General features: G+C 39.5%; 1 protein-coding gene across 1 annotated transcript in view; it reads right to left on the reverse strand.

Annotated features, from left to right (window-relative positions):
• The window catches only part of snx9 (sorting nexin 9), a 65,862-nt gene that overhangs the window by 33,702 nt on the left and 18,373 nt on the right, over positions 1 to 13,787 (reverse strand). The window contains 3 exon segments of the mRNA NM_001127072.1: positions 1,304 to 1,405; positions 2,058 to 2,132; positions 6,044 to 6,130. Of these exon segments, the coding sequence (NP_001120544.1) occupies positions 1,304 to 1,405; positions 2,058 to 2,132; positions 6,044 to 6,130 (264 nt within the window).

The following is a 13,787-nucleotide window of genomic DNA, read 5'->3' on the forward strand; positions in this document are numbered from 1 at the left end:
TAAAGCAGGGGTCGGGAACCTTTTTGGCTGAGAAAGCCATAAACACCACATATTTTAAAATGTAATTCTGTGAGAGCCATACATGTTTGGCCGCGGATGCTGCGGGGCAAGGTAGGGTGGGTCCCAAGGATGCCGGATGCGATGCAGAGGAGGGCATGGCCTGCACTCGGCGGATAGAAGAAGTGTTCTAAGGCTTAGAACACGTGTTCTATCTGCCGAGTGCAGGGGCAAGGTAGGGTGGGTGCCAAGGGTGCCGGATGCGATGCGGAGGAAGGCGTGGCCTGCGTTCGGCGGATAGGGTGGATGCCGGATGTGATGCGGAGGGAGATGTGGCCTGCGCTCAGCGCATAGAAGACGGTTCTAAGGCTTAGAACGAGTTTTCTATCTGCTGAGTGCAGGCCACGCCCCCCATTATTTTTTTTATTAAAGATTTGGCAGAGAGCCAGATGCAGCCATCAAAAGAGCCACATCTGGCTCCCGAGCCATAGGTTCCCTACCCCTGCTCTAAAGTATCCAAACTAGAACCACTACAAGCCAAACATAACAGCTATGCTCACAAAGGGTATGTAATAAATGAAACTGGGCAGAATTTGCTGGAAAGTATTTGGGGTTTTACATCAAGTGTTGCAAGAACATCTTGCTAGTAAAGACTGTGAAAGTACTTACTATACGTATTTATAGTATCAGCACTCTGACACAAAGATAAAACAAAAAGCTATCAACTTCTATTTCAACAACTGAAACAAGGAAATTGCTTGTTTTCACAGCCATATATCTAACTAAAAAATGACTACAAAGTCATGCTGAATTGTATTTGGAGTATTGCATGGATGCTTTCATAGTTTGCCCTTTAACCTGAAGAAAAAAAAAGTATAGTTTGCTATCTTTGTACAACGTATTAATAAGTATGGACAGTCTAGTATCTACATATAGACATATTAGTTAAGTCTTTGATACAAAGAGGGTTTGCACATTTCCATGATCTACTTAACTAAAGAACAAATTAATTACTTGACAACTGCCCTATTATGTCCACAAAACAAGCACATAATATTTTTACTGACAACTTCACTAGCCAACAAGGAACATTTTTTAGTCCATGCTGCTCAGTAAATTTTGAGCCAAGTGTGATCACAACAAAACAAATATGCCACATTCATATTACTTACTTGCTTGACTGCTTTGATGGCAGTCTCGCTTTACACCATGTACCACAGAATATAATAAATAAAAAAAAATGTCATAATACTCCATTACACTTGTTTTTACAACAGACTTTTCAGAAAACATTCTTATAATTTACCGGTTCATGGTTGTGTGCTGCAGAATTTTGAGATGTGGAAAGAGAATCGAAAAATGCCTGATCGGCATTAGTACCGCCAGCAACGACACCATCAGATATAAACTGTAAATTAAACACAAATCTATTCAGCGCATATTGAAGGAAAGTAAGTATTTGGATGGTAAGACCTAGAGAAGTGCCTAAAACCCACACATCCCAAATTGCAGCAGGTAACACATGTATGTGTTCTTATAGGTAAGGGCCAATAACCCATTTTGTCTTCTTAAAATTTTCCTAACCACAGGGCATGAGATATAGACTGAGAATAGTATGTCACTATTATCCACCAATCCCAACTCTGTGTAAAAGGGGATCATATGGATCCCTGTTTTTATATTTTCAAACTCACCTACCCAGATCTGGTTTGTGTTACTAAGCAAGAACATCAAGTGTCCAATAACCAAAACTAAAAAGAACAATGAAAATAACAGAAGAACAAAAGACTGCAGTATTTCTAACTTTGGTGAATAGTGAAAAATAGATACTATTACCAAGTATGCGATTAACAGAATAGATCATTACCTGCACAATATCAACCTATAATACAAGACAAAGATATAGATAGGAAAAAGCAGGCAACACTGTGGCAGGTGCAAACAGAATGATTCACCCTTCTTATTTAAGGCAAAGTAACCAAACCTTCTGAGGTAAATAGGGGCAGGGGACTAGCAGGAGATTTAATAGTAACCTTCTTAATCGTTTTTCATTGCCTCACCTCAACATAATCTGTTGGGACAAGTCCTCTATCACCTTGAGAATTTTTTGCTTCTATCCATCCTCCACCAACATCCTAGAAGAACCGAAGGAACAGTAATAAGCAAGTTGAAAAGGAACAAAAAAATTAGATGTTATAGTTAACTAACTGAAATAATATGACATGCGGCCATATTATACATATAATATTCGGTGCGTATATGGCGGGAGACAAGGTGACTGATATTGGTTGTCTCATCAATCATATCAATGGGTTTTGGATTACATTTAATCTCATCTACATTTAAGACTATTTTGGAAAAGTGTACAAATTTTCCTTGCCTTGCAGATAAAACATATTTCCTTTCATATGACAAAACCAACAGCATGCTGCTTTAGAATAACAAGCCATTCAATTTGTCACGTCTAAATCTATGCACATTAGCATAATTTTTATTATGCTAGTTTAAACATGTAATCTTTTAGCATTAATAGACAAGGCAAATGTGGCTTTTCTGCCTTTTTTATGGGCTTTCATATCCACTGCCCTGCTGGGCTGTTGGAAACAAAGAGGATGATTTCTGAAGCAAAGTATCTTATCATGGCAAAGGCCTTTTTGTTTTGTTTTACTTTGATATTTTCTCTATGTATTTCAAAATTGCTAAAAAGTAATTTGAGGCTCGTACATACACCTGCTCCTTCAACAGACATAGGATACTGATGTTTATTACAAGGCCCAAAAAGACCACATAAGTTTAAAGGTAGTTATGCACCTTTTTTTATTGAGTGTGAATATTGCCTAAACTTGAAAAGATTACTTCCTTCTAACTTCTGCCTAAACTGCTGGATATCTATGGCAAATCATTTTGGGTTGGATGAATGACACAGAAGTTATTAAAAAGGCAGCTGTCTACTGAATTCACAAAACTGTAAAACCTACAGATTTTAATTTAAATCCAGGAGTCAGAAAGGTACACAGCTAACAGATATTAGAGGGTAATATATAAAGTTTTAGGAGGGCACACCACAATATACGAGATGTTTGCAGTATAATACATGGGTGTAAAAGAAAAAAAGGGTTCCTTAAAGCCATGCTTGGCTAAACTGGTATAAAAATCTAATAGTACCACATAGCACATTTGTATGAAAAAAAGTCCACTAAAACTGGTTTTAAAAATTTATGCCAATTTTAAATAGGCTCAGATGTTATACTGTGAATACATATCTCTTTCTGCACCAGTGAGGATACAAAAAGCAGATTATAAGACCACTCCTACATTTTAAAACACAGTTCTTTATGAAAGAAATGTTACTGTAATACAAGTGTAAATAATCTTAAATGCCTAATCCAAAATGAAAAAAAACAACACAAAGCTTCACCCTTGTTGAATAATGTAATCTCCAGTGTGTGTCTTGTACCAACATCATGTCAGCATCCGTAACCTTCCCATATAATAAAATGACAGGGACATCACCCTAGCGCCTAGCACCATACAATAGCTGAAAGCCAAAAAAATCAACATGACAAGGTGGCAATTTAGCATATAAAGCAGGAATGCATCTCCAGAGAGTTAAAAAAAAATGTATGACAAGAAGAAATGCAGTCATCTGGAAACTGCACAGTGTGCATGTGTAAATTGTTAATATGTAATTGATAAGGTTGTCTGACCTTGGGTTGCTGTATTCCCAGTACACAATACAGAAACTGCAGAAAAATAACATGCATAGCCAAGAAGGCAATGTGATAAAGTTGGAACCATCCAACCTTCCTAGTCACAGATCTAAAATAATATATTGCAGATTTCTTCTGACTCCTTATTTAGGCGCAGGTCTGGACTTTGATTTATTTGAAACGCCAGGGGCTATTCTGAATTCATTACTCAATGCACACCTACTAACCACAAACAGTCCTTTGTCAAGGGGATTCTGATGTGCAGGCAGGCATTCTATGCAAGTTGAAATACCCAAAAGACAAATCTCGTTTGGCACTGCAAGCGTGCGGAAAAAAGCAAGTGACGTCACTACCGTTATGTCATTTCCGCTGTAAAAAATTGTCGCACGCCAAAATAGTCACGAGTCAGAATAGGCAAACAGCAGAATAGTCGCGAGTCAAAATAGTCGCGAGTCAAAATAGTTGCACAGCATCCCTGAAACTAACTAACTAACTAACTAACTAACGTCCCTATTGGCACTTCCAGACTCACTGAGTACTATTTCAACTGCGACTTTGCACTTTCAATGTTAACAACAATATATATTGATGTATTTGTATGACACTTACTGCACTTTATGTATTTATTATAACAATATGAAGATATTTTATGGTCTGTAAACATATCATATGCTTTACTGTGGGAACAGAACTTTTGGAACTATTTTTTTTTTTAAAAATTTTCGGAACGAATACATATTTTTTTCTTTAAAGAGAAAACATTTTTTCCTGATATATTAAAAAAAGATTCTTAACTCTATGTTGAAAATCATCTGTCCCCAATATTTAGATATGATGTGTAATTTTCACTATGTGGAATAATATACATTGTGTATTGTTAATGCTGTTGGTAATTGCTAGGAGTTATATCTTTGTTTAAAATATTTGTATGGCACCCTTGGGGGCGACTATTCTGCTGTGCAACTATTCTGACTCGCGACTATTTTGACTGGCGACTATTCTGCTGTTCGCCTATTTTGACTCGCGACTATTCTGGCGTGCAACAATTTTTTACAGCGGAAATGACATAACGGTAGTGACGTCACTTGCTTTTTTCCCGTGCGCTTGTAGTGCCAAACAAGGTGTGTCTTATGGGTATTTAAACCTGCATAGAATGCCTGCACATCAGAATCCCCTTGACAAAGGACTGTGTTCCGAAACGTTGGGGTTTTCTCAATCCACACGTGTCTGCTTTTTCTGTATATTATATTTTGTCCAACTGGCGGTATGTATATTATGCATTGTAATTGTTTTTACTGTTTTGTGAATATTTACCATATAAAGAGCATTATATGTTAAACATACCATTTGCTGCCTTTTTGTGGTTAGTAGTTGTGCATTGAGTAATTGATTGATTTGTATTAATATTCTGTTTGCCCCTATGTGGGCTTGGGGAATAGATTCTCATTTGCACCCTTTTTTTTTTTTTTTTTTTTTTGCTGTCTTTGTTTTAAAGCCAGCTATTTTGCTTTAGCAATTGTGGTGTGCCCTCCAAAACTATTTGTTTGCCTGGCATTTCAAATACACAGAGGTTTAAACAGTTCCCACCAGCCCAATAAATAGTGACTGTCTATGGCAGCGGTTCTCAACCTGGGGTTGAACAACCCTTTCACAGGGGTCGCCTAAGACCATCAGAAAACTTCCGATGGTCTTAGGAATAATTTTATGGTTGGGGGTCACCAAAACACGAGGAACTGTATTAATGGGTTGCGGCATTAGGAAGGTTGACAACCACTGATCTATGGCATCGCAAAGTATCCCTTCTGGCATTTGCCAGAATCCACAGATTGCCAGTCCAGGCCTGTCCAAAAGCCTTACACACTAGAGAAATGTACTTCAGGGCTAAATGCAGTTCTTTATCACTCATTGGACCTGAATACATGGTAATCCTTTATTTTCTTACGTAAATCAAAAATATTTTTAAAGTTGAAAGTTAAGTTCAAAAAATTTTTTTAAATCACAAGTATAGAATTATATTTTGATTATGATGTACCTTACACAGCAATTTAAAACGGTTTAAATTTAGAAGGTAGAAGCATAACAAGTTCAAATACTTGGGACACATCTTGTGGAAACTGGGCAAAATTGCACTTGGGCAGTTATCCACAACAACCGATTAGTTATTAGGGTATTCAGCCATATGTAGGAAGATCAGCAAGAGCAAACATTTGATAGATTACTGGTTACCACAGGTTACTGGCCATGTGCAAAGTTGCCCAGTATAAGTGAGGTCCAGTACTAACATCTTCTTGCGTGCTTTACAACTATGTGGCACTACTATGTTACTTACTGCTCACCTTGTTGGTAACTGTGACAATTTCCCCCTCTTTGACAGTGAGCTCATTATTTCCAGGTTCAGCAGAGAAATCATATAAAACTCGTGCCTGAAAGGAAAAAATACATCAGACATTGAGAAACTTCATTCATTTCATGGAATGAATCAGCAAAGATGAGTCACATGTTATTTTCAGCAAAACATTTAAACCACTGCGAATGGCTAAAAATTAATTTATGTGAAAACCTAGAAGACTGGGAGAACAGACTGGAAAAACATATCAAAAGAATACTAAACATGTGCTACGTGGCAGTACATGTAAGCTGCTTGGAAGAATATGAAAATAGATATGTGTATATATATATATATATATATATATATATATAAAATCAAGAAGAGGAGAAGCAGGCACTCACGTTTCAATAGGGTCACAGGTGCCTGGGTGCAGTATACAAAATCGTATAGAACAAAAGAAAAGTAGATGCCGCACTCACAGGTCTTAGTGAAAATAAAGAAAATATATATATATATATATATATATATATATATATATATATATATATATATATATATATATATATATATATATATATATATATATATATATATAGAAATTGTAAGGAAAGGCCAGCACTCACAGGGCTTATAATAAATCAAACAGGAAAAATAAAGGTATTTAAGGCAAAAAATAAAGCATGGTTTTTTATTTATCCGACGTTTCAGTTCCAAACAGGAACTTTCATCAGGGAGAACAGCACTGTGCATGTACAAACAAATTTAAAGGTACAAGATGGCGCCAAAACCACGTTGCTAGGCAACCACCTACTCACACAAATTGTCAAAAACATAAAAACAGACAATAGATTCAAAGCTCCCTTGAGAAAGAAAAGATTACCAAAATCCCTCCTAACGGTGGATAGTTCTGATCAATCCACAGACTCAGACGGGGGGACTAACATTACTGTTGACAAGCCTTTTTTAGGGGTTACAACACGATCCCAAAGAGACAGAGACAAAGAAAGAGACAGTACACCAGACGGGGGGGGCACAAACCCAAAGGGGAAACCACCGAAAGGAAGGAAAGCATAGTATTTAATTTGAGCCAGCACACTTTAACACCTAGTGAATTCTCCCTTCTATCCAAGGGCCTTTCTTTTGTTCCCAATAATAAGCCTGACTCATTTGACACGTTGGTGGATATTTACAAGTTCCAGAGGAAACTCAGGCTAAAAGAACACTTTAAAAATACCCCACAGGGTCCCCGCTCTCCTTTTAGACCAAGAAGCACCTTTGAGCCCCCGAATATGCCGGCGGCCATTAGAACTTTTGGGAAGGTCCTCAGTCTAGAAACAAAAGCAGCCTCAGGCATGACCAAATCCTTTCCTAATTTGTCACCCGGCGAACGACGTGCCATTAAAACACTTAAAGACGACACAAACCTGGTGATTAGGCCAGCAGACAAAGGGGGTGCGATTGTTTTACTTGACTATGTCTACTACAAGCAAGAAATTCTAGCGCAGCTAGCAGACACTGTGACATATCGACTTTTACCCTGTGACCCTACCAGTCGTTTTAAAAAGGAACTAGATGGCATTCTTTCTGTAGCCTTGAGTGCAGGTTGGATTGATAATGACACTTTCCAATATTTGCATAATGACTACCCCCGTACTCCGATTATCTACACACTCCCTAAGATCCATAAGTCACTCTCAGCACCCCCAGGGAGACCTATTATTTCCGCTGTTGGATCTTTATACCAACCAGTCTCCACTTTCATAGATTATTTTCTACAACCTCTAGTGAAATCCATGCCCTCCTATACCCAGGACTCCACACATGTGATCCTGAGATTGAGAGAACTGGGCGACATCCCACTAGATTGCATCCTGGTAACTATGGATGTCAAAAGCCTATATACAGTTATACCACACGACATGGGTATTAGGGCATCTAGACTGGCACTCCTTACTAACACCCCCATGGGGGTCCCGACAGAATTTTTGTTACAATTACTGGAACTTACCCTTACCAGGAATTTTTTCCGATTCGAGAACTCTTATTATCTCCAACTAGCAGGTACGGCCATGGGCAGTGCCCTTGCCCCATCATATGCCAACCTGTTTATGCTGCAGTTTGAATCTGAACACATTGTACCCTTGATAGGGGATTCTATACTGATATACTTTCGTTATATCGACGATTTGTTCCTAATCTGGAAGAAAGGGGTTGACGACTTACTTACCTTTCACCAACATCTGAATACGTTAGATAGCCCAGTGAAACTGACTCTTAACTATAATGCTGACAATATAGATTTCCTAGATCTTAACATTTTTAAAGACCACCTTCACCTAGGAACCAGACTTTTTCGCAAAACCACAGACCGCAACTCCATCTTGCACGCCTCAAGTAACCACCCTCCTGCCACCATTAGGGGCATCCCTTATTCCCAATTTCTACGTACTATTAGAAATAATAGCAGACCAGAGTTCGCTGTGGACCAGTTGAAAGAGATGTTCGCTAGGTTTCTTGAGCGTGGATACCCTGATAACATACTGGAACAACAGTTACAAAGGGCACTCCAACATACACAAGATGAGCTTTTGTTAAAACGCAAAGGAACTACGAAGGATGCACCCTTGATTTTTACCACTACATTCACGGCTGCATCTACACGTCTTTCTAAAAGTATACACAAACATTGGCCGATGATCAACCAAGACGAATCCCTTTCATTGCATCTTGCTAGCAAACCGTTGATGGGTTATAGGAGGAACAGTAGCCTCAGAGATTTATTGGTACAAACTGACTTTAAGAATCATAAGAAGGAATCTTCTGATTGGCTATCTGCACAAAAAAAGTTGGGCTGCTACAGGTGCCCAGACTGTGTGACGTGCCGGTGCCTTCTCTCTGGCCCTGACTTCCCCCACCCCCATACCGGTAAAAGGATTAAGATCAAACACCGCTTATCCTGCACATCCAGTTATGTGGTGTACATCATTACTTGCCCATGTGGTCTGTATTACGTGGGTAAAACAGTGAACATGCTGAAAGAAAGAATTGGCAATCATCGTTCCGCTATCAGCAAAGCCCTCAAAGAAGGAACTTCTATCCAACCTGTTGCTAGGCATTTTGCCCAGCAACGGCATCCGCTTCCTACGTTTAAATGCATGGCGATAGATCATCAGCTTCCCCTTCAGAGAGGAGGAAACAGAGACTTGTCTCTTTTACGCCGCGAATCCAGATGGATTCACACATTGGATTGTGTGTTCCCCAGGGGCCTCAATGAAACATTACCACTCGGGTGTTTTGTCTAACACCCTACCAGTATAATTTTTGGCTCATAACCCTTGTGCCATTCCGGCTGCCTAGTAGATTCAGAAAGTACTTATGATATATATTTATGTGTGTTTTTTACTTTTGTTTTTTCTTCACTACCATTTTTTTGAGCCGCCTTCCCTATCTAGATATGCATACACACTGTTCCTGTGTGGTGCTGCTGGACGTATTATACCCAGCCCGGTCACCACTCTCATTAACCCTTGTCACTGGCAGTACACTGTAGGGTAGCAGGTGTACCCTGCAGCATTACAAGGTATGGCATTACTGCTCCCTTATTTGGCCCCCATTGCACTCTCCATCCCCCAGTACAGGGGGGTCCCCCTGCATTTGTGCCTCTAATCGTTATTATGGCAGTGGCTGGCTCCCCCCTTTGGCTGCCTGAGACTACTGCGGGAGCACCATGTATTGCCGAAAGGTTTAGTACAGGGTGGCTCCCATTGGTCTAACTATTACTTCCTACTAAACTCTGAGCGTCGGGGAGAGCCGCCGCTAGCTCTGGTTGCTAGGCAACGCGCCTGCCACGGCGCGCCTGCTAACTGACATGGACCTGCTCGCATGGCCCGTCTGTATGGCACAAGGGATTTTTGGAGATTGGGGAACCGGGACCCGCTTGCTGCCTCCCGCTTGCCTTTATGTTGCCTGGTTGTGACCTGGTGAGTGTTGTTTCGATCGGTCGGTGCATTGGGGAACTGGGTAGCTGTATGTCCCTATAGCAGTTTCCATTCAGTGAGTTATGCAACAATATCTTTATGCCTTTGCGCTCAATCCCCTTTTTCCCTTTTCCTTTGTTTTGCTTTTTTGTTGTTTTTATGTTTTTGACAATTTGTGTGAGTAGGTGGTTGCCTAGCAACGTGGTTTTGGCGCCATCTTGTACCTTTAAATTTGTTTGTACATGCACAGTGCTGTTCTCCCTGATGAAAGTTCCTGTTTGGAACTGAAACGTCGGATAAATAAAAAACCATGCTTTATTTTTTGCCTTAAATACCTTTATTTTTCCTGTTTGATTTATTATAAGCCCTGTGAGTGCTGGCCTTTCCTTACAATTTCTGTTTTTACTATTTGCAATAGCACCCAGGCATTCATCCCTTTGTAAGTGGTGTGCTGCCTTGTGGCTGGACTATATATATATATATATATATATATATATATATATATATATATATATATATATATATATATATATATATACTCCGAGGAAGGTACTTTATTGAAAAGGCAAGGGAACTGACGTTTCGGCTGCAACACCAGCCTTTGTCAAAGTTACACATACAAGTGAGAAAAAACCTTATAAACAGTGTTTGGCGGGAACACCAACGGACAATAACATGAACATTATCCAGAAAGCTCCAAACTACGGAAAGCCCGTCTCCCATAGACTTCATTTTAATCAAATAATTCAGAATTTTAAAACTGATTTCCTTTTCCTCTGTAATTATAAAACAGTACCTTGTAATTGATGCCAACTAAGATATAAATAATCCTTATTGGATGCGAAACAATCCTATTGGGTTTAATAAATGTTTTATTGATTTTTTTGTAGACTTAAGGTATGGAGATCCAAATTACGGAAAGACCCCTTATCCGGAATACCCTTGGTCCCGGGCATTCTGGATAACGGGTCCTATACCTGTATTATCAATCCAATCAGCCAACAAAATCACAGTGGATTTCAGAAAGCTAATCTGTGTAACATGCAAATAAAACATATTAACAATGCACTTGAATTATATAATCCGAAGGAATAACAGACTGGTTAATGAGTCATACAAGCTTACCAAGTGAAATTCTCAGAACTGTTCTGTTTATTCTGTTCTCAGTTCTTTGTTATATTCTACTTTCTGAGCACAAGAAAAAAAATCAATGGTTCACTGAGAAGCCTTCTGTATAATGAACGGTTTGCTTCTCAGTGGATTTTTTTTTTTTTTATTATTATTCTGCTCAGAACCAGAAATAAAATGTAACATTACTTTCACTTTCAGATTTTGCCCTGTTTAGTGCAAGAAATAACAAAAGCCATACATATTTTCTAACTAAAAAAATAGGCATAAAGTATGTTCACCACAAGCCCTATTCATTGAACTAATGTTTAAAAAAAATTATATTTTCTTACCCTTTAAAAGAGAACTAAAGTAAATTGCACAAAATACTGCTCAATCATAGGTCTTTACCTCCTCTCCTGAAATACACTTTTTTTATCAACATGTCCTTATAGAACCATGCTTGCTTTCGCAAATTCAAGCTGGCCATACACGCACCGATATTATTATACAAAACAAGGTTTCGTGATATATTTGGTGCGTGTATGGTGGATTGAGGAGACAACATATATAAAGCCTTGGATATTGTTCATCTCGATTGGGCGGGACAAAAGATTTTGTTTGGGTGCCGTTGAAGGGGCCCAAGCAAAAGCTATGTTTAGGGCTCAATCATCAATGGAGGGTATGACTGATCTTTCCTGCAAAAGATCCTAATTGTAACGTGTATGGCCAGCTTTAGTTGCCACCATCTTAAATGGCCGCAATATCATTCCCACTCACCTCGACTGCCATTGCAGAAAGGTGTTATTTCACACTCAGGTAAATAATTTCTTGGTTGCTGCACCTACTTATGCCTAAATGCTATGTGCTTTATGTAAGGGCATCTATATGACAACTCCATTACACTAAAGATATAGTGATTTTTAACTTTTCTTGTTATTTAAGAATCAGAGATTTTTGGGCTTTATTTTGGCCTTCTCCAAACACGCCCTTTTTTTTTATAAATTCTGAGGCTGCTGTCTCTGTGATCTTTTTGCAACAATCCTTTCAAAGGACAAAAGGAAAGCCGCATTCACTGGTGATGTTGGTGCTCCTTTTAGGATCAGCCAGTGGTAAGAAAACTCTGCACTGCAACATCTCTTACCTTTCCCAGGTACCCCTATCCCACACTTAAAGGAACAGTAACACCAAAAAATTTATATATTTTAAAGAAATTAAACTATAATGTACTGCTGCCCTGCACTGGTAAAAATTGTGTGTTTGCTTCAGAAACATTACTAGAGTTTATATAAACCCTGGTGTGTAGCCATGGGGGCAGCCATTCAAAATAAGAAAAGGCACAGGTTATATAGCAGCTAACAGATAAACCCTGTAGAATACAATGGTGTCTTATCTGTTATCTGCTATGTAACCTGTGCCTTTTCTCCTTTTTTCCAGCTTGAATGGCTGCCCCCATGGCTACACAGCAGCTTATTTATATAAACTATAGTAATGTTCCTGAAGCAAACACCCGAGTTTTACCACTGCAGGGCAACAGTACATTATATTTCAATTACTTTAAAACACTTTAATTTTTTAGTGTTACTGTTCCTTTAAGGCTAATGCTACACGGGACAGATTTTTGGTCTGCTAATTACTCTTTATTGTGTCTGCACCCAGAGACTCTGTGTCGGCCTAGGTGAAGACACGGAGTGGTTATCGACGTGGAAACTTGACTGTGTATTTCTGTCCCAAAATCCCAAAAAAATTAAACGGTTTTATCTATTCAATATGTCCAGTACATAACATATTGGCATCACCGCACACCCCCAGTGAACTGGGTTTTACTTGTCCTTTAGAAGGATAGTTGCAAAAAACATCACACAGACAGCAGCCTCAATATGAAACCTACAAATCACTGATTCAGTGGGTGGGGGTGCACATTCTGGCATTCCCTAGTGCAGTGCTGTCCAACTTCTGTGGTACGGAGTGCCAGAATTTTTCTGACCTACATGGTGGAGAGCCGATAATGGAAGCCAGTTTTGATCACTCCCCTTTTTTAAACTGCACCAAGTTTAAACTACACCCATGTTATCACAAGAGCTTTTAAGATCATACTCACACTAATGGTTATACCACAGCAAAACCCCAAATGGTTGGTGCTCACTGTAGGGACCCTTCATTTATATGTGAAAGAATTATATTATGTGATATTAAGACATACCCTTAAATCCATATGCTGCCGCCTCCTCCCCCTTCAGTATAGCACAGCAACGCCCACACCTTAGGGACCATATAATAACTATTTCCAAATGCTTAAACTCCCAGAGCAAACCCCTGCCAGGTTTACCTCCAACAGGCAGCATATTGCAGGCAGAGTATGGCACACACAGGCAGCATAGGGCAGGCAAAGTATGGCACACACAGGCAGCATAGAGCAGGCAGAGTATGGCACACACGGGCAGCATAGGGCAGGCAGAGTATAGCACACAGGCAGCACAGGGCAGGCAGAGTATGGGACACACACATGCAGCATAGGGCAAGCAGAGTATGACACACACAGCCAGCATAAGGCAGGCAGAGTACTGAATGTGTGTGCCATACTCTGCCTGCCCTTGCCCTGTCTGTGCTATGTATGCAGCATAGGGCAGGCAGTACACCCAGTGACACAATGCTGGCACTACTACT

This window comes from Xenopus tropicalis, chromosome 5, assembly GCF_000004195.4.
Source record: "Xenopus tropicalis strain Nigerian chromosome 5, UCB_Xtro_10.0, whole genome shotgun sequence".
Classification (NCBI taxonomy): Eukaryota; Metazoa; Chordata; class Amphibia; order Anura; family Pipidae; genus Xenopus; species Xenopus tropicalis.